This window comes from Capricornis sumatraensis, chromosome 3, assembly GCF_032405125.1.
Source record: "Capricornis sumatraensis isolate serow.1 chromosome 3, serow.2, whole genome shotgun sequence".
Taxonomy (NCBI): Eukaryota; Metazoa; Chordata; class Mammalia; order Artiodactyla; family Bovidae; genus Capricornis; species Capricornis sumatraensis.
The window spans coordinates 44,755,288-44,777,380 of NC_091071.1; the positions used below are offsets into that span (position 1 = coordinate 44,755,288).

The 22,093-nt window shown below is 38.8% G+C and overlaps 1 protein-coding gene across 1 annotated transcript in view; it reads right to left on the minus strand.

Annotated features, from left to right (window-relative positions):
• Positions 1-22,093, minus strand: part of OCA2 (OCA2 melanosomal transmembrane protein) — a 283,390-nt gene that overhangs the window by 189,700 nt on the left and 71,597 nt on the right. The window contains exon 14 of the mRNA XM_068968987.1: positions 1,691-1,823. Coding sequence (XP_068825088.1) covers positions 1,691-1,823 — 133 coding nt within the window. The remainder of the gene's footprint in view (positions 1-1,690; positions 1,824-22,093) is intronic.

Genomic DNA, 22,093 nt, shown 5'->3' on the forward strand with positions numbered 1-22,093 from the left:
CAGATATAGTTAGTTAAGGTGAGGTCATTAGGATGGCCCCAAATCCAAGATGACTGGTGTCCTCACAAATGGGGAAATGTGGACACAGACACACATAGGAAGAATGCCATGTTAACATGAATGTGTGTGCATGCTCAGTCGCTCAGTCATGTCTGACTCTTTGAGACTCTATGGATTGTAGTCCACCAGGCTCCTCTGTCCATGGAATTTTCCAGGCAAGAATACTGGAGTTGGTTGCCATTTCCTAAGCCAGGGAATCTTCCTGACCCAGGAATTGAATTCATGTCACTTGGGCCTCCTGTATTGGCAGGTGGATTCTTTACCACTGGCACCACCTGGGAAGCCATGAACATGAAGATGTTCTTTTTTCTCAAGAAAATCACATACTCTGCTCTGCAAATGACCAGGTGAGTAATTATCAATGTTATTAAGAAAACACGTTCTTCCTAAATGAAGTAAACTATGTTACATGGCAGGAATCTTCCATGGCCCAGGAAGCAGCCAAAAAGACTATTCCATTTGGCCCCCGGCATCTGTGCCTGCTTTCCTTTCCTTTCCTTTCCTCTAGCCCCCATACTGGAGCCACCCCCCACAGTTTTGGGCTTCTTTGGTGAGGCCCATTCCTATGTCTACACATGCTGCCCACTTGTCTTGCACCTATGCAGCCTTCACTAAGGGCTAGGCCAAGAGGCTGCCCAGGAAATCCCTGTTGATTGTTTGCATTTAAAGTACCACTTTTATATCTACAAGGGCACTCCAATTTTTGTGCAATCAATACATATTGTCTGGAATAGAAATTTCTTCTTATGGTTCCATTTATCTGGTAGAGGTGGGTGATTCAATTCTACAGGAACAAGCTGGTTTTATATAGGTGACTTGAGAAGGTGTATACGACATTTTCCTAGTTAGAACAAAAACAGTTAAATTCTGAACACAAAAGTCACCCAGGAAAGAAAGGCAGATCTACCATGTAAAGTCACCATCTGATGAGCAGGAAGGCTGGTGAGAACATACTTAGATTCCCAGCCATTTATACAGAAATGGGAATTGATTGCGCTTATTTCACATGCTAGCAAGATTATGCTCAAAATCCTTCAAGCTAGGCTTCAGCAGTGCACGAACTGAGAACTTCCAGATGTACAAGCTGGATTTAGAAAAATTTCAAAATAACATCTACTTCTGCTTCATTGACTACAATAAAGCCTTTGACTGTGTGGATCACAACAAACTGTGAAATATTCTTAAAGAGATGAGAATATCAGACCACTTTACCTGCCTCCTGAGAAGCCCATATGCAGCACAAAATGTAACAGAACCAGACATGAAGCAACAGAGTGGTTCAAAAATATAGACTACAGTCTATATGCTCTGCTTTTTGTATTAAATACAGGTGGTTCAATGCTATCATGACATGCAAATTGTATGCAGTGGACATTGCTTCCTACATGTAACCAGATTTCATTCTATAGAAAACTAAAGAGGCACAGTTCATGGATTTAAAGCCCCTGAAAGTACACTGCCTACAAGGAGGCAGACAGGGACATCCTAGTGTGCAGCATCCCAATGACGGATACTTCCCTGGTATTCTACATAGCATTAACCTCCTGCCTTTTTGAGGCAACCTCCCCCAGAAAATAATAATATTGTGTTAGTAAACTCTGAAGCTCTATGAGGAGGTGCTTCTACTCACCAACAATCTCACTGGGTTCCTTGTTATAGATCTTTTTGTTCCAGTAAAGGAGTCTGAGGAGTGGAAAGGAGAACAAGAGAACGAAGCAAATCCCAGCAAACATGTGTGCTGTAAACCCAGCGAAGTCCAGACCCTGGAAACAGGAAAGGAGACATGAAACCACAGGCAGCACAGGCACAACCTCATGGCAGGGCCCAGGGAAGTCTGAGATCAAGGGCTGGGGAACCTACATAAAGCCCACAGAACAGGTACTCTTCACTGCAGTTTTGTAAACATTCAAGATTTGTTTCTTTCATAATAAAAAGCCAATTATTACCTGAATGACAAGCAACCTTAGAAGGAAACAAAAACAGGTCATCACATCTTATCCCAACCTTAGCTGGTTCTACTTCACCACTATATGACATGTCCCCTGGGATCCGGTGAAACAAGACTGAGGGAGACAAAACATAAGGCTATCACTGCTATATATAAAATAGATAACCAACAAGAACTTATTGTTATAACACCAGGAACTATGCTCAGTATTTTATGATAACTTATAAGGCAAAAGAACCTGAAGCAATATATATGTATATATAACTGAATCATATTGCTATACACCTGGAACTTACACAATGTTGTAAATGAACTATAGCTAGCTAGCTAAGTCGCTTCAGTCGTGTCCAACTCCGTGCGACCCCATAGACGGCAGCCCACCAGGCTCCGCCATCCCTGGGATTCTCCAGGCAAGAATACTGGAGTGGGATGCCATTTCCTTCTCCAATGCATGAAAGTGAAAAGTCAAAGTGAAGTCGCTCAGTCATGTCCGACCCTTCGCAACCCCATGGACTACAGCCTACCAGGCTCCTTCATCCATGGGATTTTTCAGGCAAGAGTACTGGAGTGGGGTGCCATCGCCTTCTCCGAAATGAACTGTAATTCAATTTAAAAGAAAAAAAAAAAGACTATGAGGCAATATTCTTCTGTTTGAAGGTAAATTGCATTTTCTTAAACACTTCATTTAAGTCACTGCTATCGATACGAAAGAGCTTCACCATGCCTGGAAAGCACAGTCCTTCACAGGTCACCTAGTGGCCATCAGGACTTAAGAACCCCAGGGTGTCCCAACCAGTCTCAAGGGTCCCAGGCAGGAGCCCTCTCCTTCCCCTCACAATTCCTTTGCCTGACTCTGGGCTCTTTTCCACAGTCAGCTGCTGAGGATATTTTTGTTGTTGGATGAAATCTCCACTAGGTTGATTTGTAAGGGAATAAGTCAGCAACAATATTGGTCAGTTTTTTCCTTTTGTTTTCACTGTGCTTAAATATTCAGCAAACACATGTGACACCCTCTGAGACCCTCGCAGGTTGTTGTCCCCATGAGCTGGGCTGCGAGAACCAGTTTCTTGCTGGCAGGAACTCCTGGACCACTGATCCACAAAACAGGGTCAGAGGCATAAAGACAGAACATTGGGGGAGACTTCCAGGCAGGACCAGTAGGGCGAATGGGGTGTAAAGAGAGTAGATCCCAGGGACACTAATGACAAACTTGGAGACCATTCCCAAGGCTGCAGTCTGGAAGGTCATCTTCTAAAGGCCTGAGATGGAAGGAGTGAACTCAATATTAATTATCATTGCTGGGAAATATTGAGGGCAAGAGGAGAAGGGGGCAACAGAGGATGAGATGGTTGGGTAGCATCACTAATTCAATGGACATTAGTTTGAGCAAACTCCAGGAGATGGTGAAGGACAGGGAAGCCTGGCATGCTGTAGTTCATGGAGTCTCAAAGAGTCAGACACTGAACAACAAATTATTGTTTATTAAAATTTACTTATTTGTCCCCCTCTTTTCCAGAAAAGACCTGAAACCACTTATAACATTGCTAAAGATAAAACACAACTTAGAAACCATTATCACAACTTAGAACCATTAGTAAGTTGTGTGAAAATTTAGGCTTGCCAGTGTACAATGATCTGAAGTTCTTAATCACTTGCAGTTTATCTGCACATCCAGTGGTGGCCCTTGAAAATAGCATCTGAATGACAGATGGAATTATGTAAGGCTGATCATATACAGATAGCAGGGAAACCTATGAAGAGCTGGGACTCATGGCATGCTTTCAGTGGCCATTAGAATTCACCACGTTTCTGAGGATATCACCATGGATGTTGTGTCTTTAGAATGCATGCCCCAAATACCTTTTTTTTAAAAGGTCCAAAATACTTTTTAAATGAAAATCATTTCATTTGTTTTAAAATCAGGAACAAAATAGGAAAGAAGATTGCTTAAAATATATTAATGTATTTCCTGTGTATGAATTCAGTCGTGAAATGTAATTAATATTTTTTGGAGACAGGAACTCATGAAGGCCAAAGTACTTATATCCTGAAAAATTATAGGTCCCTTTGGAACACAATACAGGTGTCCCCCACTTTTTGAAATTTCACTTTATGCCACTTTGCTTTTACAAAAAACCTACATTAGCACCTGTTTTCACTAAGGAAGAAATCTGAAGAGGATTTTTGCTTTTAGGAAAACAAGTGACTGTTTTCTCACTCTATGCCATTTTGACTTCTGAAAGTTTATATGGGAAAGCTCTATTTTGGGATAGTGAAGAAAACCTGTAACAAAACTGTTAATTTTTCTCCCATTGGAAATGATGGAGCAGTTGAAGGAAAAATCAGATGAAAAGGGTGAAATGAGGAGAGAGAAAAGGACAAAAGGTGTCTTGGAATGGCCTCCACAGCAAAACTAACACAGTGTTGAAAAGAAGTATTTGGTTGCTTCTAGAATTGTAACAAGTAGATTTTTTAAGTAAGAACAATATAGAATGGAAAAATCCAAACTGAAAATTTCAAGAAAAAACACAGGCAGGTGCAATGCACAATAGGCTACATATGTGTTTTCTAAGCTAGGTCAGTGCATGTGTCAGGGCCTCCTTGCTGTTTTTACATGGCTCTACAATTTCTGACAGTTAAGACAACTGTCTCTGTTATGTACTCAGTAACAAAACTACCTACTGTCATACTTACATCAGTGTGGTACTTAAATGCAGCCCTTTCTTGCAAAGTGCTGGTTCTGTTTCTTCCCTTCCCTCTCAGCCTCATTTTGTACTGTTTTCATTTTGACTACACTAAGCCACTTTATTCTTAATTTTCCACAATGTCCTCATTTGATAGAGTAAGTGGTCAAATGTTGAGGCATATAAAATAATCAAGGATCCCTCAGAATCAGATTAGAGCATTCAGAGCCTAATAAACTACATATATTTAAGGGATATCTAGCTCCTGACTCACCAATTCCATTTTATAGGGATGAAGCTGTCAGGCTAGCTTTGTGAAAGTCAGAACCATCAACTGGATTGTAGCAGGGTAATTCAAGAAACAATTTTGGTTTGAACCCCACTGACACAATTACTTCAAAGAAATTCTCTTCAAGTGTCTAAAGTAAAACTACTGGATGTTTTACTAAATATCATGGTGTAATTTGAGGATAGAAACATGTCTGGAGACCCAGCAAGGAGATGACCCCAGCACTGCAGAATGGATGTGATCCAGGTAGAGCATCTTCAGTGTGAGGGATCCATCAAGTATGTGGAGGCCAGGGCACTGGCACACATGATCTGAGGAAGGTGAGACTCTGGCAGAGACAGAGGTGGGCAATCCTAGCATTCAGGCAACAGCACAAGCCACTAAAGGCATAAGCTCCACTAGAAAATGCTCACCTAACAGGGATAAGAGTCAAAAAATCAGAACCACAAAATCCATAGATGTTGAAGATGTGTGGAAATAGAAAACTCACAAAGGAGACTAAGAAGAACTTACAAAAGAGACAGGGTGGGAACGAGCAGAGACCAACACCATCGAAGTTCTGGATGGAGGATGTCAATGGATGGAGGAGCAGAAGAGTGCTCCACTGGCACAGTAGCTTGGTGGCAGAGCCAGGAGGAAGATCCCAGTGGCACAGGGTCTGGGAGCCTGGTGGAAAAGACCTGAAGAATGTTCTAGTGCACACATATCTGGGTCACGGTAAGAAATGCCTTCCTGTGATGGGTGAAAATGCCACTCAAGAGCATAGAGTACATGGCTCTCTTATAGAAACTCTTCCAGTGTTGTTTAAAAGGTGTTTAAATAATCATGTTCATTAGTGGGGAGTCTCCCTAGAACAGGGAAAAAGGAGCAAGTGTAACCAACAAAGGAAGACTATCTCCCCATCAGTCGGTTGAGAGATGAAAGGACAATGTGTCATTGCACATGGGATCCTGTAGCACTGTAGACTTGTGCCTATGCCAGGAAAGAACCAGTGGACACTGGAGATCTGCCCATCTGCCTATTCAGTACTAGAAATTCTGCAAATGGGACCCATCCCAAGAGATCCACGAGTGAGCAGAGTGCAAAGGGCGACTTGGAATAATTTTCCTCACAACTTCCTGTAATTTCTGACTAATTCTTACACAGAGGAAGCAGAGATTTGTCAGATGTGATTTCTTGACTCTCATGAAGCCTAGTAGTGATTTTTGCTTTGTTTCTTAATTTTTATTTTACATTGGAATATAGCTCTTTTACAAGTTTCTGTTAGTTTCAACTGTACAGCAAAGTGATTCAATTATACATATACCTAAATCTACACTTTGCCAGATTCTTTTCTCCTGTAGGTTATTACAGAACACTGAGTAGAGTTTTCTGTGCTATACAGTAGGTCATTGTTGATTACCTATTTGGTATATACTAGTGTGTTTCTGTTAATTCAAAACTCCCAATTTATCCCTCCTCCTCCCTTTATCCCTTTGGTAGCCATAAATTATTTTATTTTTATATCTGCAAGTCTATTTCTGTTTTGTAAATAAGTTCATTTATATACTTTCTTAGATTCTACATATAAGTGATATCATATATTTATCTTTCTCTGATTTATTTCACTTTGTAAGATAATGTCTAGATCCATCTATGTTGCTGCAAATGGCACTATTTCTTTATATGGTTAAGTAAATTTCTATTGTATGTATGTACCACATTTTCTTTATCCATTAACCGTGAACATTAGGTTGGTTCCATGTCTTGATTTTGGAAATACTACTGTCTTGAACATTATGGTGCATGTATTTTTCAAATTATGGTTTTATCCAGACATATGCCAATGAGTGGGATTGTTGGATCTTATGGTAGTATTACTTTTAGTTTTTTTCTTTTAAAGAACTTCCATGCTGTTCTCTATAGTGGCTGTACCAATTTACATTCCCACCAACAATGTAAATGGATGTCTTTTTTCCTATCAGTTCAGTTCAGTCGCTCAGTCGTGTCCGACCCTTTGTGACCCCATGGACTGTAGCATGCCAGGCTTCCCTGTCCATCACCAACTCCTGGAGCATCCTCAAACTAATGTCCATTGTGTCTGTGATGTCATACAACCATCTCATCCTCTGTTGTCCCCTTCTTCTCCTGCCTTCACTCTTTCCCAACATCAGGGTCTTTTTCAGTGAGTCAGTTCTTCACATCAAGTGGCTTGTAGCTTCAAGTTTCAGCATGAGTCCTTCCAATGAATATTCAGGAATGATTTCCTTTAGGATTCACTGGTTTGATCTCCTTGCAGTCCAAGGGACTCTCAAGGGTCTTCAACACCACAGCTCAAAAGCATCAATTCTTTGGCACTTAGCTTTCTTTGTAGTCCAACTCTCACATCCATACATGACTACTGGAAAAACCACAGATTTAACTAGATGGATCTTTGTCAGCAAAGAAATATGCTTTTCAATATGCTGTCTAGGTTGGTCATAGCTTTTCTTCCAAGGAGCAAACGTCTTTTAATTTCATGGCTGCAGTCACCATCTGCAGTGATTTTGGAGCCCCCCCCCAAAAAAAAATAAAGTCTGACACTGTTTCTATTCTTTCTCCATCTATTTGCCATGAAGCAGTGGGACCATTGCTAAGAATGCCATGATCTTAGTTTTCTGAATGTTGAGTTTTAAGCCAACTTTTTCACTCTCTTCTTTCACTTTCATCAAGAGGCTCTTTAGTCCTTCTTCACTTTCTGCCATAAGGGTGGTGTCATCTGCATATCTGAGATCATTGATATTTTTTCCCAGCATTCTTGATTCTAGCTTGTGCTTCATCCAGCCCAGCATTTCACATGATGTACTGTGCATATAAGTTAAACAAGCAGAGTGACAATATACAGCCTTGACATACTCCTTTCCCAATTTGGAACCAGTCCATTGTTCCACGTCCAGTTCTAACTGTTGCTTCTTGACCTGCATACAGATTTCTCAGGAGGCAGGTAAGGTGGTCTGGTATTCCCATCTCTTGAAGAATTTTCCACAGTTTGTTGTGATCCACACAGTCAAAGGCTTTGGTGTAATCACTAAAACAAAAGTAGATTTTTTTTTTTAATGCTCTTGCTTTTTCTATGATCCAATGGAAGTTGGAAATTTGACCTCAGGTTTCTCTACCCTTTCTAAATCCAGCTTGAACATCTGGACATTCACGGTTTATGTACGGTTGAAGTCTGGCTTGGAAAATTTTGAGCATTACTTTGCTAGTATATGAGATGAGTGCAATTGTGCGGTAGTTTGAGCATTCTTTGGCATTGCCTTTCTTTGGGATTGGAATGAAAACTGACCTTTTCCAGTCCTGTGGCCACTGCTGAGTTTTCCAAATTTGCTGGCATATTGAGTGCAGCACTTTAAAAGCATCATCTTTTAGGATCTGAAATAGCTCAACTGGAATTCCATCACCTCCACTAGCTTTGTTCATAGTGATGCTTCCTACGGCCCACTTGATTTCACATACCAGGATGACTACACATTCTAGGAGAGTGATCACAATCTCATAGTTACCTAGGTCATGAAGATCTTTTTTGATAGTTCTTCTGTGTGTTGTTGTCACCTCTTCTTAATACCTTCTGCTTCTGTTAGGTCCATTCCATTTCTGTCCTTTATTCTGTCCATTTCTACCCATCTTTGCATGAAATGTTCTCTTTGTACCTCTAATTTTCTTGAAGAGGTCTCTAGTCTTTCCCATTTTATTGTTTTCCTCTATTTCTTTGCATTGATCACTGAGGAAGGCTTTCTTATCTCTCCTTGCTATTCTTTGGAACTCTGCATTCAAATGAGTATATCTTTCCTTTTCTCCTGTGCCTTTCAATTTTCTTCTTCTCTCAGCTATTTGTAAGGCCTCCTCAGACAACCATTTTGCCTTTTGCACGAATTCCATCCATAGTTCTTCAGGCACTTTGTCTATCAGATCTAATCCCTTGAATCTATATGTCACTTCCACCACATAATCACAAGAGATTTGATTAAAGTTGTATCTAAATGGTCTAGTGGTTTTCCCTACTTTCTTCAATTTCAGTCTGAATTTTGCAATAAGGAGTTCATAATCTGAGCCACAGTCAGTTCCTGGTCTTGATTTTGCTGACTGTATAGAGCTTCTCCATCTTTGGCTGCAAAGAATATAATCAATCTGATTTTGGCATTGACCATCTGGTGATGTCCGTGAGTAGGGTCTTTTTCCTATAGCCTCTCTAAAACTTACTGTGTGTAGGCTTTTTGATGATGGCTGTTCTGAACTGTGTAAGGTGATATCTCATGGTTGTTTTGAGTTTCTCTAATAATTAGCAATATTGAGCATCTTCTCAGTCCCTATTAGTCATCTGTAATGTCTTCTTTGGAGAAATGTTGTTTAGGTCTTCTGCCCATTTTTTGACTGGATTTTTTTTTTATATATATTGATCAGCATGAGCTACTTGTAAATTTTTTATTAATCCCTTGATGTTGTTTAGTCACTAAGTCATGTTCGATTCTTTGTGACCCTATGAACTGCAGCATGCCAGGCTTCCTTGTCCTTCACTATCTCCTGGAGTTCACTCAAACTCAAGTCCACTGAGTTAGTGATGCTCTCTAATCATCTCATTCTCTGCCACACCATTCTCCTCTTGTTGATTGTATCATTTGCAAACATTTTCTACCATTCAGTGTCTTTTCATTCTGCTTATGGTTTCCTTTGCTGTGAGAAAAAAAAAAACTTTAAGTTTAATTAAGTCTCATTTCTTTACTTTTGCTTTTATTTCCATTACTCTAGGAAACAAATCAAAAAAGATATTTCTGCAATTTATGTCAGAGAGTGTTCTGCCTGTATTTGCCTGTATTTTCCTCTAAGAGTTTTATAGCATTCAATTAAAGCATTCAAAATCTTTAATCCATTCTAGGTTTATTGTTGTATATAGTGTTCAACAAAGTTCTAATTTCATTTTTCACATGTAGCTGTTCAATTTTCCAAGCGCCACTTACTAAAAAGACTGTCTTTTCTCCATGGCAGTCTTGCCTCCTTTGTTGTAGGTTGACCATAAGTGTGTGGGTTTATTCTTGACTCTTTATCTTGTTTTATTTATCTATATTTCTGTTTTTGTGCCAGTACCATACTGTCTTGATTACTATAACTTTTTAGCATAATCAGAAGTCAGGAAGTCTGATTCTGCCACCTCCATTTTTCTTTCTCAGGATTGCTTTGACTATTCGGGGATTTTTATGTTTCCATACAAACTTAAAAATTTTTTGTTCTAGTTCTGTGAAAAATACTACAGCAAATTTGATAGGGATTTCATTGAATCTGTAAATTGCTTTGGGTAGTATAGTCATTTTGACAATACTGAATTTTCCCATCCAGGAATATGGTCTATCTTTCCATCCGTTAGTGTCATCTTTAATTTCTTTTATCAGTATCTTATAGTTTTCAAAGTACAAGTCTTCTCCCTCCTTAGAAAGGTTTACTCCTAGATATTTTATTCATTTTCATTTGATGGTGAGACTGTTTCCGTGACTTCTCTTCCTGATTTTTCACTGTTAGTGTATAGAAATGCAATAGACGTGGGTGTTTATTTTGTATACTGCAACTTCACAAATTCATTGATGAGCTCTAGTATTCTGCTAGCATTGTAAGGATTTTGTATTGTACAGTATCATGTCATCTTCAAATAGTGACAGTTTTACATCTTCTTTTACAATTTGGGTTCCTTTTACTTCCTTTTAGTCTCTGATTGCCATGGTTAGGACTTCCCAAACTATGTTGAATAAAATTGACAACAGTGGATATCCTTGTCTTGTTCCTGATCTTAGAGGAAATGCTTTCAGCTTTTCTCATTTGAGAATGATGTTTGTTGTGGGGTAGTCATATATGGCCTTTGTTATATTGAGGTATGTTCTCTCTCTATGCCCATTTTCTTGAGAGTTTTTGTCACAAATGGGTGTTGAACTTTATCAAAAGCTTTTTCTGCATCTATTGAGATGGTTGTATGATTTTTACTCTTCAATGGTTAATGTGGTGTATCACACTGATTGATCTGCAGATATTGAGAAATCTTTGAATTTCTGATATAAATCCTACTTGATGATCATGTGTGGTTCTTTAAATGTATTGTTAGATTCTGTTTGCTAGTATTCTTTTGAGGATTTTTGATCTATGTTCATCAGTGATATCGGCCTATAATTTCTTTTTTGTGGTATCTTTGTCTAGTTTTGGTATCAGAGTGATAGTGGCCTCACAGAATGAGTTCCAGTGTTCCTTCTGCAATTTTTTGAAAGAGTTTCAGAAGAATAGGTATTAAGTCTTTACATGTTTGGCAGAATTTGCCTGTTAAGCCATCTGGTCCTGGACTTTTATTAGTTGGGATTTTTTAAATCATAGTTTCAATCCCAATACTTATAATTTGTCTATTCATATTTTTTTTTATTTCTTCCACATTCAGCCTTGGAAAATTATACCTAAGAATTTATCCATTTCTTTTACTTTATTCATTTTATTGGCATACAGTTACTTGTAGTAGTCTCTTATCCTTTGTATTTCTGTGGTGTCATTTATAACTTTTCTTTCTTCATTTTTGATTTTGTTGATTTGATCCCTATCCCAACTTTTCTTAATGAGTCTAGCTAAAGGTTTATCAATTTTGTTTATCTTTTCAAAGAATCAGCCTTTAGTTTCATTGATCTTTTCTATAGATCTTTGTCTATATTTCATTTACTTCTGCTTTGATCTTTATGATTTCTCTCCTGCTACTAACATTGGATTTTGTTTGTTCTTTCCCTAATTGCTTTAGATATAAGGGACAGGTTATGTTGTTTAGGCGGTTTAAGATTTTTCTTGTTTCCTGAGGTAAGGTTGTATTGCTATAAACTTCCCTCTTTGAACTGCCTTTGCTATGTCCCACAGATTTTGGATCATTGTGTTTTCATTTTCATGTCTCTAGGCATTTTTTTTCCTTTCCTCTTTGATATCTTCAGTGATCCATTGGTTGTTTAGTAGCATATTGTTTAGCTCCCATGTGCTCATGATTTTTTCAGTTTTTTCTTGTAGTTGATTTTATAATCTCATAGCTTGAAGTCGGAAAAGATGCTTGATATGATTTCAATTTTCTTAAATTTGCCAAGGATTGATTTGTGACCCAAATGTGATCTATCCTGGAGAATGTTCCATGTGCACTTGAGAAGAATGTATATTCTGCTGCTTTTGGATGGAATGCTCTAAAAATATCAATTAAGTCCAACTGGTCTAGTGGGTCATATAAAAACTGTTTCCTTACTGATTTTCTATCTGGATGATCTGTCCATTGATAAAAATGGGGTGTTAAAACTCCCTACTATTTTTGTGTTATGGTAAATTTCTCCTTTTATGGCTTTGCCTTTATGGCTTCTCCTTTTCTGTATTTGCCTTATACAAAAAAGGTCCTGGATAATGACATGGATAGCCACAAAGATGTGGTCACTCACCTAGAGCCAGACATCTTGGAGTGTGATGTCAAGTGGGCCTTAGGAAACACTACTACAAACAAAGCCAGTGGAGGTGATGGAATTCCAGCTGAGCTATTTAAAATCCTAAAAGATGATGTTATTAAAGTGCTGCACGCAATATATCAACAAATTTGGGAAACTCCATGGTGGCCACGAAAGGGATGGAAAAGGTCAGTTTTCATTCCAATCCCAAAGAAGGGCATGTCAAAGAATGTTCAAACTACTATATAATTATACCCATTTCACATGCTAGCTAGGTTATGTTCAAAATCCTTCAAGCTATACTTCAACAGTATGTGAACTGTGAACTTCCAGATGCACAAGCTACATTTCAAAGGGGCAGAGGAACCAGATATCAAATTGCCAACATTTGTTGGATCATGGAGAAAGCGAGGGAGTTCCATAAAAAATCTACTTCTGCTTCATTGACTATGCTAAAATCTTTGACTATGAGGATCACAACAAACTGAAAATTCTTAAAAAGATGAGAATACCAAACTGCCTTACCTGTCTTCTGAGAAACCTGTATGTGAGTCAAGAAGCAACAGTTAGAACTGGACATGGAACGATGGACTGGTTCCAAATTGGGAAAGGAGGACATGAAAGCTGTATATTGTCACCCTGCTTATTTAACTTCTACACAGAGTACATCACACAAAACGCCAGGCTGGTTGAATCACAAGCTGGAATCAAGACTGCCAGGGGAAATATCACCAACCTCAGATATGCATATGATACCATTCTAAAGGCAGAAAGTGAAAAGGAACTAAAGAGCCTCTTGATGAAGGTGAAGGAGAGTGAAAAAGCTGGCCTGAAACTCAACATTAAAAAAACTAAGATCCTGGCCTGTTCCATGGCAAATAGATGGAGGAAAAGTGGAAACAATGATAGATTTTATTTCCTTGGGCTCCAAAATCACTGTGAACATGACTGCAGCCTTGAAATTAAAAAATGCTTGCTCCTTGGAAGGAACATTATGATAAACCAAGCAAGGCAGCATATTAAAAAGCAAGATATCACTTTGCTGACATAGATTCATGTAGTCAAAGCCATGGCTTTTCCAGTAATCATGTAGAGATGTGAGAGTTGAATTATAAATAAGGCTGAGAGCCAAAGAATTGATGCTTTCCAACTGTGGTGCTGGAGAAGACTATTGAGAGTCCTTTGGACTGCAAGAAGATTAAACCAGTCAATTCTAAAGAAAATCAACCCTGAATATTCATTGGAAGAACTTTTGCTGAAGTTGAAGCTCCTTCAACTGAAGCGCTTCAGTTTAAGTGCCAATCAACTTCAGCAATAATCCGACTCTGGATTACTCAATGGAAATTGCTGAAGTTGATGTGAAGAGCCAACTCATTGGAAAAGTCTCTGATGCTGGGAAAGAGTGAAGGGATGACAGAGGATAAGATGGTTAAACAGCATTCCCAACTCAATGCACATGAAACTCCAGGAGATAGTGAAGGCCAGGGAAGCCTGACGTCCATGGTGTCGCAAAGAGTCAAACACGACTTAGCGACTGAACAACAAAATTTGCCTTATATACTTATGCTAGGTGTATACGTAGTTACAACTGTTACACTATCTTCTTGGACTGATCCTTTGATTATTATGTAGTGTCCTTTTTGTCTCTGGTAACAGGTATTTTGTCTCATATGAATATTTACTTGAGGTTTCTTTTTATTTAATTTACATGGTATACATTTTCCATCCCCTCACTTTCATTTTTTATGCCTCCCTAGTTCTGAAGTGGGCCTCTTGTAGACAGCATATATATGGGCCTATATATGGGTCTCATTTTTGCATCCACTCTATGGATGGATGTCTTCTGGTTGAAGCATTTAATCTATTTTAAATGAAGCAATTATCAATATATATTTTTATTGTCATTTTAATTGTTTTGGATTTGTTTTTATAAGTCTTTTTTCTTCCCTTCCTCTTTTGCTCTCTTCTTTTATGACCTAATGACTAACTTTAGTGTTGTGTTTGGATTCTTTTTCTTTTTTGTGCATATATCTATTGTGTATATTTGGTTTGTAGTTATGAGGTTTTGATATCACAGTGTATATATATTCAAGATTATTTTAAGTTGCTGGTCTTTTCATTTCAAATGCATTTCCTATATCCTGCATTTGTACTCTCTTCTCACAGTGGCTGGTTTTGATATATTTGTGTGTGGATGATTTCCTACCTTTGCTGATTGTTTGCCTTTACTGGTGAACTTTTGTTCACCTTTTTTTTTTCCATTTTTTTCTGTTTTGCATTCATAATTTTCTTGTTTCTAGTTGTAGCTTTTCCTTTTCTTCTTAGAGACTTCTTTCACATTTGTTGTAAAGCTGATTTGGTGCTTTTAAATTCTCTTAGCATTTCCTTGTCTGTAAAGTTTTAAATTTCTCTGTCAAATCTGAAAGAGAGCCTTGCTGCATATTCTTGATTGTAGGCTTTTCCCTTTCATCACTTAAAATATTAACATAAAATGCCTCTCCCTTCTGGCCTCAAGAGTTTCTGCTGAAAAATCACTTGATTACTTTATGGGGATTCCTTTGTATGTTATTTGTTGCTTTTCCCTTGCTGCTTTTAGTATTTTCTCTTGTCTCTAATTTTTGTCAGTTTGAATAATATGCATCTCATCATGTTCCTCCTTGGGTTTACCCTGCCTGGGATTCTCTGAGTGCCTGATCTTGGGTGACTATTTCCTTTCCCATGTTAGGGACATTTCCAGGTATTATCGATATCTTTTCAAATATTTCCTCAGGTCTTTTCTCTCTCTGTCTTCCCCTTCCGGGACCCCCTGTAATGCAACGTTTAATGTTGCCCCAAAGGTCTCTTAAACTGTTCTCATTTGTTTTCATTCTTTTTTCTTTATTCTAGTCTGTGGCAGTATTTCAACCATTCTGTCTTCTAGCTCACTTATCTGTTCTTCTGTTTCACTTATTTTGCTAAGGATTCCTTATAGTGTATTTTTCACTTCAGTTATTGCATTGTTCATGTCTGTTTGTTTATTCTTTACATCTCCTAGCTCTTTGTTAAACATTTCTTGTATCTTCTCAATCCATACCTCCATTCTTCTTCCAAGATTCTGGATCATCTTTACTATCATTATTCTGAATACTTTGAGGGGTAGATTGCTTATCTCTACTTCACTTAGTTATTCTTCTGGGGTTTTTTTCTTGTTCACCTGAAATATACTCCTTTGCTATCTCATTTTGTGTAACTTTTTGTGATTGCACTTTCTATTCCAAAGGCTGCAGGATTGCAGCTCCTCTTGCTTTTGGTGCCTCCCTTCCTGGTGGGTAAAACTGACTTGATAGGCTTGTGCAGACTTCCCGGTGGAAGGGACTGGTGCCTGCCCACTGACAGATGGAGCTGGGTCTTGTCCCTCTGGTGAATAGGGCCATGTCAAGGGTATGTTTACTTTTTTATTTTTATTTTTTATTGAAATACAGTTGATTTACAATGCTGTGCCAATCTCTGCTGTACAACAAAGCGACTTAGTTATATATATAATATATATATATATATAATATATATACATTTATATATATATTCTTTTAAAAAATATTATTTTCCATTATGGTTTATCCCAGGAAATCGGCTATAGTTCTCCATGCTATACAGTAGGACCTTGTTTATCCATTCTAGATATAATAGTTTGCCTCTGCTGCTGCTAAGTCGCTTCAGTCATGTCTGACTCTGTGCAACCCCAATAGACGGCAGCCCACCAGGCTTCCCCGTCCCTGGGATTCTCCAGAGTAGGTTGTCATTTCCTTCTCTAATGCATGAAAGTGAAAAGTCAAAGTGAAGTCGCTCAGTCATGTCCAACTCTTAGCGACCTCATGGACTGCAGCCTACCAGCCTCCTCTGTCCATGGGGTTTTCCAGGCAAGAGTGGAGTGGGGTACCATTGCCTTCTCCAAGTTTGCCTCTACCAACCTCTAATTCCCAGTCCATCCCTCTCCTTCCCCACCCCTTTGACAACCACAAGTCTGACCTCTATGTCTGTGAGTCTATTTCTTTTTTACAGATAGAAGTAGCATATTTAGAGGTGGCTGTAGGCTTAGGAAGATTTTAGACAGCTTGTCTGATGATGGGTGGGGCTATATTCCTGTGTTACTGGTTGTTTGGCTTGAAGTGGCCTAGCAGTAGAGCCTACAGGATGTTGGGTGGTGCCAGGTCTTGGTGACAAAGTGGTGACCTCCAGGAGAGCTCAAGCCAATGAGCACTCTGTAGTACCTCTACCACCAGTGTCTTCATTCCCACAGTGAATCACAGCTGCCCCCTGCCTCCCCAGGAGACCCTCCAAGACAAGGAGGTAGTTCTGGCCCAGGCTTCTATTTAGTCACAGCTTTTCCCTGGGTCCCACTGCACACAAGGCCTTGTGTGTGTCCTCCAAGAAAGGAGTTTCTATTTCTCAGTCCTGTGGCGTTCCTGTCATCAAGTCTTACTGGCTTTCAAAGCCAAATGCTCTGGGAGATCCTTGCCCTGATGCCAGGATCCCAGGTTGTGAAGCCTGACATGGAGCTCAGAACTCTCACTCCCGTGGGACCACCTCTGCAATACAATTGTTTTCTGATTTGTGGATTGCCCACCCAGTGGGTGCAGGCTTTGATTTTATCTCAATTCCACCCCTTCTACTGTTTCATTGTGGCTTCTTTTTTGTCTTTGGATGTAGAATATCTTTTTTGGTAGGTTCCAGTCTGTTTTGCTAGTAGTTTTTCAGCAGTTAGTTGCGATTATGGTGTTTTTGTGAGAGGAGCTATGCACAAGTCCTCCTACTCCACCATCTTGTTTCCAGCCCTTCAGCACTTTCTCCAGCTTAGTACTGTTTTTCAATTATTACTCTGAATTACACATTAAGTATTAAATCTCTTTGTGAATATTTTAAATTAACTTCAAATTTTATTTTAATTTGATAATCATCCTTCCTATTCCAGTAATGAACCTATTAATACCAAATAACTCTGCCCATCATTTGATTCAAATGTATAGCTGTGCTGTCATTATTGATAATGAGAATTTATGTTAATCTCTTATAAAGATACTGTCCCTGGACCTATGTTTTCATTTGTGGCTACACAAAAATAAGTAGTGAAAAATGTTAGTTGCTCAGTCATGTTCAACTCTTTATGACCCCATGCACTGTAGGGTCAGAGGAACCTGACCCGTTCCAGGTTCCACTGTTCATGGAATTCTCCAGGCAAGAATCATGGAGAGGGTAGCCATTCTTTTCTCCATGGAATCTTCCCTGACATAGGGGTTGAATCTGGGTCTCCTGCATTGCAGACAGATTCTTTACCGTCTGAGCCACCAGGGAAGCTCAGCAAAGCTCACACCATGTAAATAAATATTCCCTTATCTCTGAACTACTATAAAATGAATCACAACCACTCTTGGTTATCCACAAAAAGACATTAACTAGATACCTTTTCTGAAAGATATAGTTTAACCCAAAAAAGGAGGGAAAGTCACTGAGGGGAAGACAAGGAATGTCATCTTTAATAAGACAGGACAGCCCTAAATCCACGTCCCCAGGGGATGTCATTTTGGCACAAAGCTGGGTAAGGAGCCAAGGCTTAGCTTTAGTGCAATCAGAGAGGGTGCAAACCTCCAGGGTCCTTTAGGTGTTTTTACAAAACCTTACCTTTCTCCCTTATTGTCAGGTTTAAACTCTGGATATTCACCACACCATGTCAGGATCCCATGGAAGACTGTGGGAATAGTCTAACAGACTGCTCTTTCCCTTCATCTTTCTGTGTGACTTGGTAAAGGCCCAGGACCCAGGCCCTGTCTTGGATAACATCCCACAGATGTCAGAGAATTCAGATCTAGGATTACAGGAACAGGTTTAAAAGAATGTAGAGTTAGCTCAATTTGTGTCCAAGAGAGACATTATGCGTAGTTCTTGTTGTTCTGTTGCTCAGTTGTGTCCAGCACACCAAGCTTCCATCTCCTTCACCATATCCCAGAGTTTGCTCATGTCCATTGAGTCGGTGATGTCAACCAACTATCTCATCCTCTGCCATATCTTTCTCCTCCTGCCTTCAATCTTTCCCTGCATCAGGGTCTTTTCCAGTGAATCAGCTCTTTGCATGAGGAGGTCAAAGTATTGGAGCCTCAGCTTCAGCATCAGTTAATAAAATTAATATTCAGGGTTAATTTCTGTTAGAATCAGACTGACTTGTTTGATCTCCTTGCAGTCCAAGGGACTCCCAAAGTCTTCTCCAATGCCACAGTTCAAACACATCAATTCTTTGGTGCTCAGACTTCTTTATGGTCCAACACTCACATCCATACATGACTACTAGAACAATCATAGCTTTGACTAGATGGATCTTTGTCAGCAAAGTAATGTCTCTACTTTTTAAAAAAACTGTCCAGGTTTGTCATATCCAATAAAATAGACTTTAAAACAAAGGCTGTGAAAAGAGACAATGAAGGCCACTACATAATGATCAAAGGATCAATCCAAGAAGAAGATATAACAATTATAAATATATAATATATATGCACCCAATATAGGAGCACCACAATATGTAAGACAAATGCTAACAAGTATGAAAGGGGAAATTAACAAAACACAATAATAGAGGGAGAATTTAATACCCCACTCACACCTATGGACAGATCAACTAAACAGAAAATTAACAAGGAAACACAAACTTTAAATGACACATTAGACCAGCTAGACATAATTGATATCTATAGGACATTTCACCCCAAAACAATGAATTTCACTTTTTTCTCAAGTGCTCAAGGAAACTTCTCCAGGATAGATCACATCCTGGGCCATAAATCTAACCTTGATAAATTTTAAAAAATCGAAATCATTCCAACCATCTTTTCTGACCATAATGCATTAAGATTAGATCTCAATTACAGGAGAAAAACTATTAAAAATTCCAACATATGGAGGTTGAACAACACACTTCTGAATAACCAACAAATCACAGAAGAAATCAAAAAAGAAATCAAAATATGCATAGAAATGAATGAAAATGAAAACACAACAACCCAAAACCTGTGGGACACTGTAAAAGCAGTGCTAAGGGGAAAGTTCATAGCAATACAGGCATACCTCAACAAACAAGAAAATAGTCAAATAAATAACCTAACTCTACACCTAAAGCAACTAGAAAAGGAAGAATTGGAAAACCCTAGAGTTAGTAGAAGGAAAGAAATCTTAAAAATTAGGGCAGAAATAAATGCAAAAGAAACAAAAGAGACCATAGCAAAAATCAACAAAACCAAAACCTGGTTTTTGAAAGGATAAATAAAATTGACAAACCATTAGCCAGACTCATCAAGAAACAAAGGGAGAAAAATCAAATCAATAAAATTAGAAATGAAAATGGAGAAATCACAACAGACAACACAGAAATACAAAGGATCATAAGAGACTACTATCAGCAATTATATGCCAATAAAATGGACAACGTGGACGAAATGGACAAATTCTTAGAAAAGTACAACTTTCCAAAACTGAACCAGGAAGAAATAGAAAATCTCAACAGACCCATCACAAGCACAGAAATTGAAACTGTAATCAGAAATCTTCCAGCAAACAAAAGCCCAGGTCCAGACGGCTTCACAGCTGAATTCTACCAAAAATTTAGAGAAGAGATAACACCTATCCTACTCAAACTCTTCCAGAAAATTGCAGAGGAAGGTAAACTTCCAAACTCATTCTATAAGGCCACCATCACCCTAATACCAAAACCTGACAAAGATACTACAAAAAAAGAAAACTACAGGCCAATATCATGGATGAACATAGATGCAAAAATCCTTAACAAAATTCTAGTAATCAGAATCCAACAACACATTAAAAAGATCATACACCAAGACCAAGTGGGCTTTATCCCAGGGATGCAAGGATTCTTCAGTATCCACAAATCAATCAATGTAATTCACCACACTAACAAACTGAAAAATAAAAGCCATATGATTATCTCAATAGATGCAGAGAAGGCCTTTGACAAAATTCAACATCCATTTATGAGGAAAACAACTCTCCAGAAAGCAGGAATAGAAGGAACATACCTCAACATAACTACATCACTTTCTAACACCACACACAAAAATAAACTCAAAATGGATTAAAGATCTAAATGTAAGACCAGAAACTATAAAACTCCTAGAGGAGAACATAGGCAAAACACTCTCCGACATACATCACAGCAGGATCCTCTATGATCCACCTCCCAGAATTCTGGAAATAAAAGCAAAAATAAACAAATGGGATCTAATTAAAATTAAAAGCTTCTGCACAACAAAGGAAAATATAAGCAAGGTGAAAAGACAGCCTTCAGAATGGGAGAAAATAATAGCAAATGAAGCAACTGACAAACAACTAATCTCAAAAATATACAAGCAACTTATGCAGCTCAATTCCAGAAAAATAAACGACCCAATCAAAAATTGGGCCAAAGAACTCAATAGACATTTCTCCAAAGAAGACATACGGATGGCTAACAAACACATGAAAAGATGCTCAACATCACTCATTATTAGAGAAATGCAAATCAAAACCACAATGAGGTACCACTTCACACCAGTCAGAATGTCTGCAATCCCAAAATCTGCAAGCAATAAATGCTGGAGAGGGTGTAGAGAAAAGGGAACCCTCCTACACTGTTGGTTTGGAATGCAAACTAGTACAGCCACTATGGAAAACAGTGTGGAGATTCCTTAAAAAATTGCAAATAGAACTGCCATATGACCCAGCAATCCCACTGCTGGGCATACACACCAAGGAAACCAGAATCAAAAGAGACACGTCTACCCCAATGTTCATCACAGCACTGTTTATAATAGCCAGGATATGGAAACAACCTAGATGTCCATCAGCAGATGAATGGATAAGAAATCTGTGGTACATATACACAATGGAGTATTAGCCATTAAAAAGAATACATTTGAATCAGTTCTAATGAAGTGGATGAAACTGGAGCCGATTATACAGAGTGAAGTAAGCCAGAAAGAAAAACACCAATACAGTATACTAACACATATATATGGAATTTAGAAAGATGGCAATGATGACCCTGTAGGCGAGACAGCAAAAGAGACACAGATGTGTAGACCGGACTTTTGGACTCAGCGGGAGAGGGAGAGGGTGGGATGATTTGGGAGAATGGCATTGAAACATGTATAATATCATGTAAGAAACGAATCGCCAGTCTATGTCTGATGCAGGATACAGCATGCTTGGGGCTGGTGCACGGGGATGACCCAGAGAGATGTTATGGGGAGGGAGGTGAGGGGGGGTTCATCTTTGGGAACACAAGTACACCTGTGGTGGATTCATGTCAATGTATGGCAAAACCAATACAGTATTGTAAAGTAAAATAAAGTAAAAATATAAATTTAAAATTAAAAAAAAAAACTCACTGGGGCAGAGCTGTGACAGCAAAAAAAAAAAAAAAAGTCTTGCATCTATATGCACAGGGTTACTTCAGTCGTGTCCAGACTCTTTGTGACCCTGTAGACTGTGACCTGCCAGGTTTCCCTGTCAGAGAAGGGGTTCTTCAGGCAAGAATACTGAAGCTATTGGCCAAGACTGGTTGCCATACCCTTCTAGAGAACTATATTTCCTGCCACCCTAGCTGGCAACTCCCCTGAGTACCGTGCTGTCAGAACTCCTGCGACCC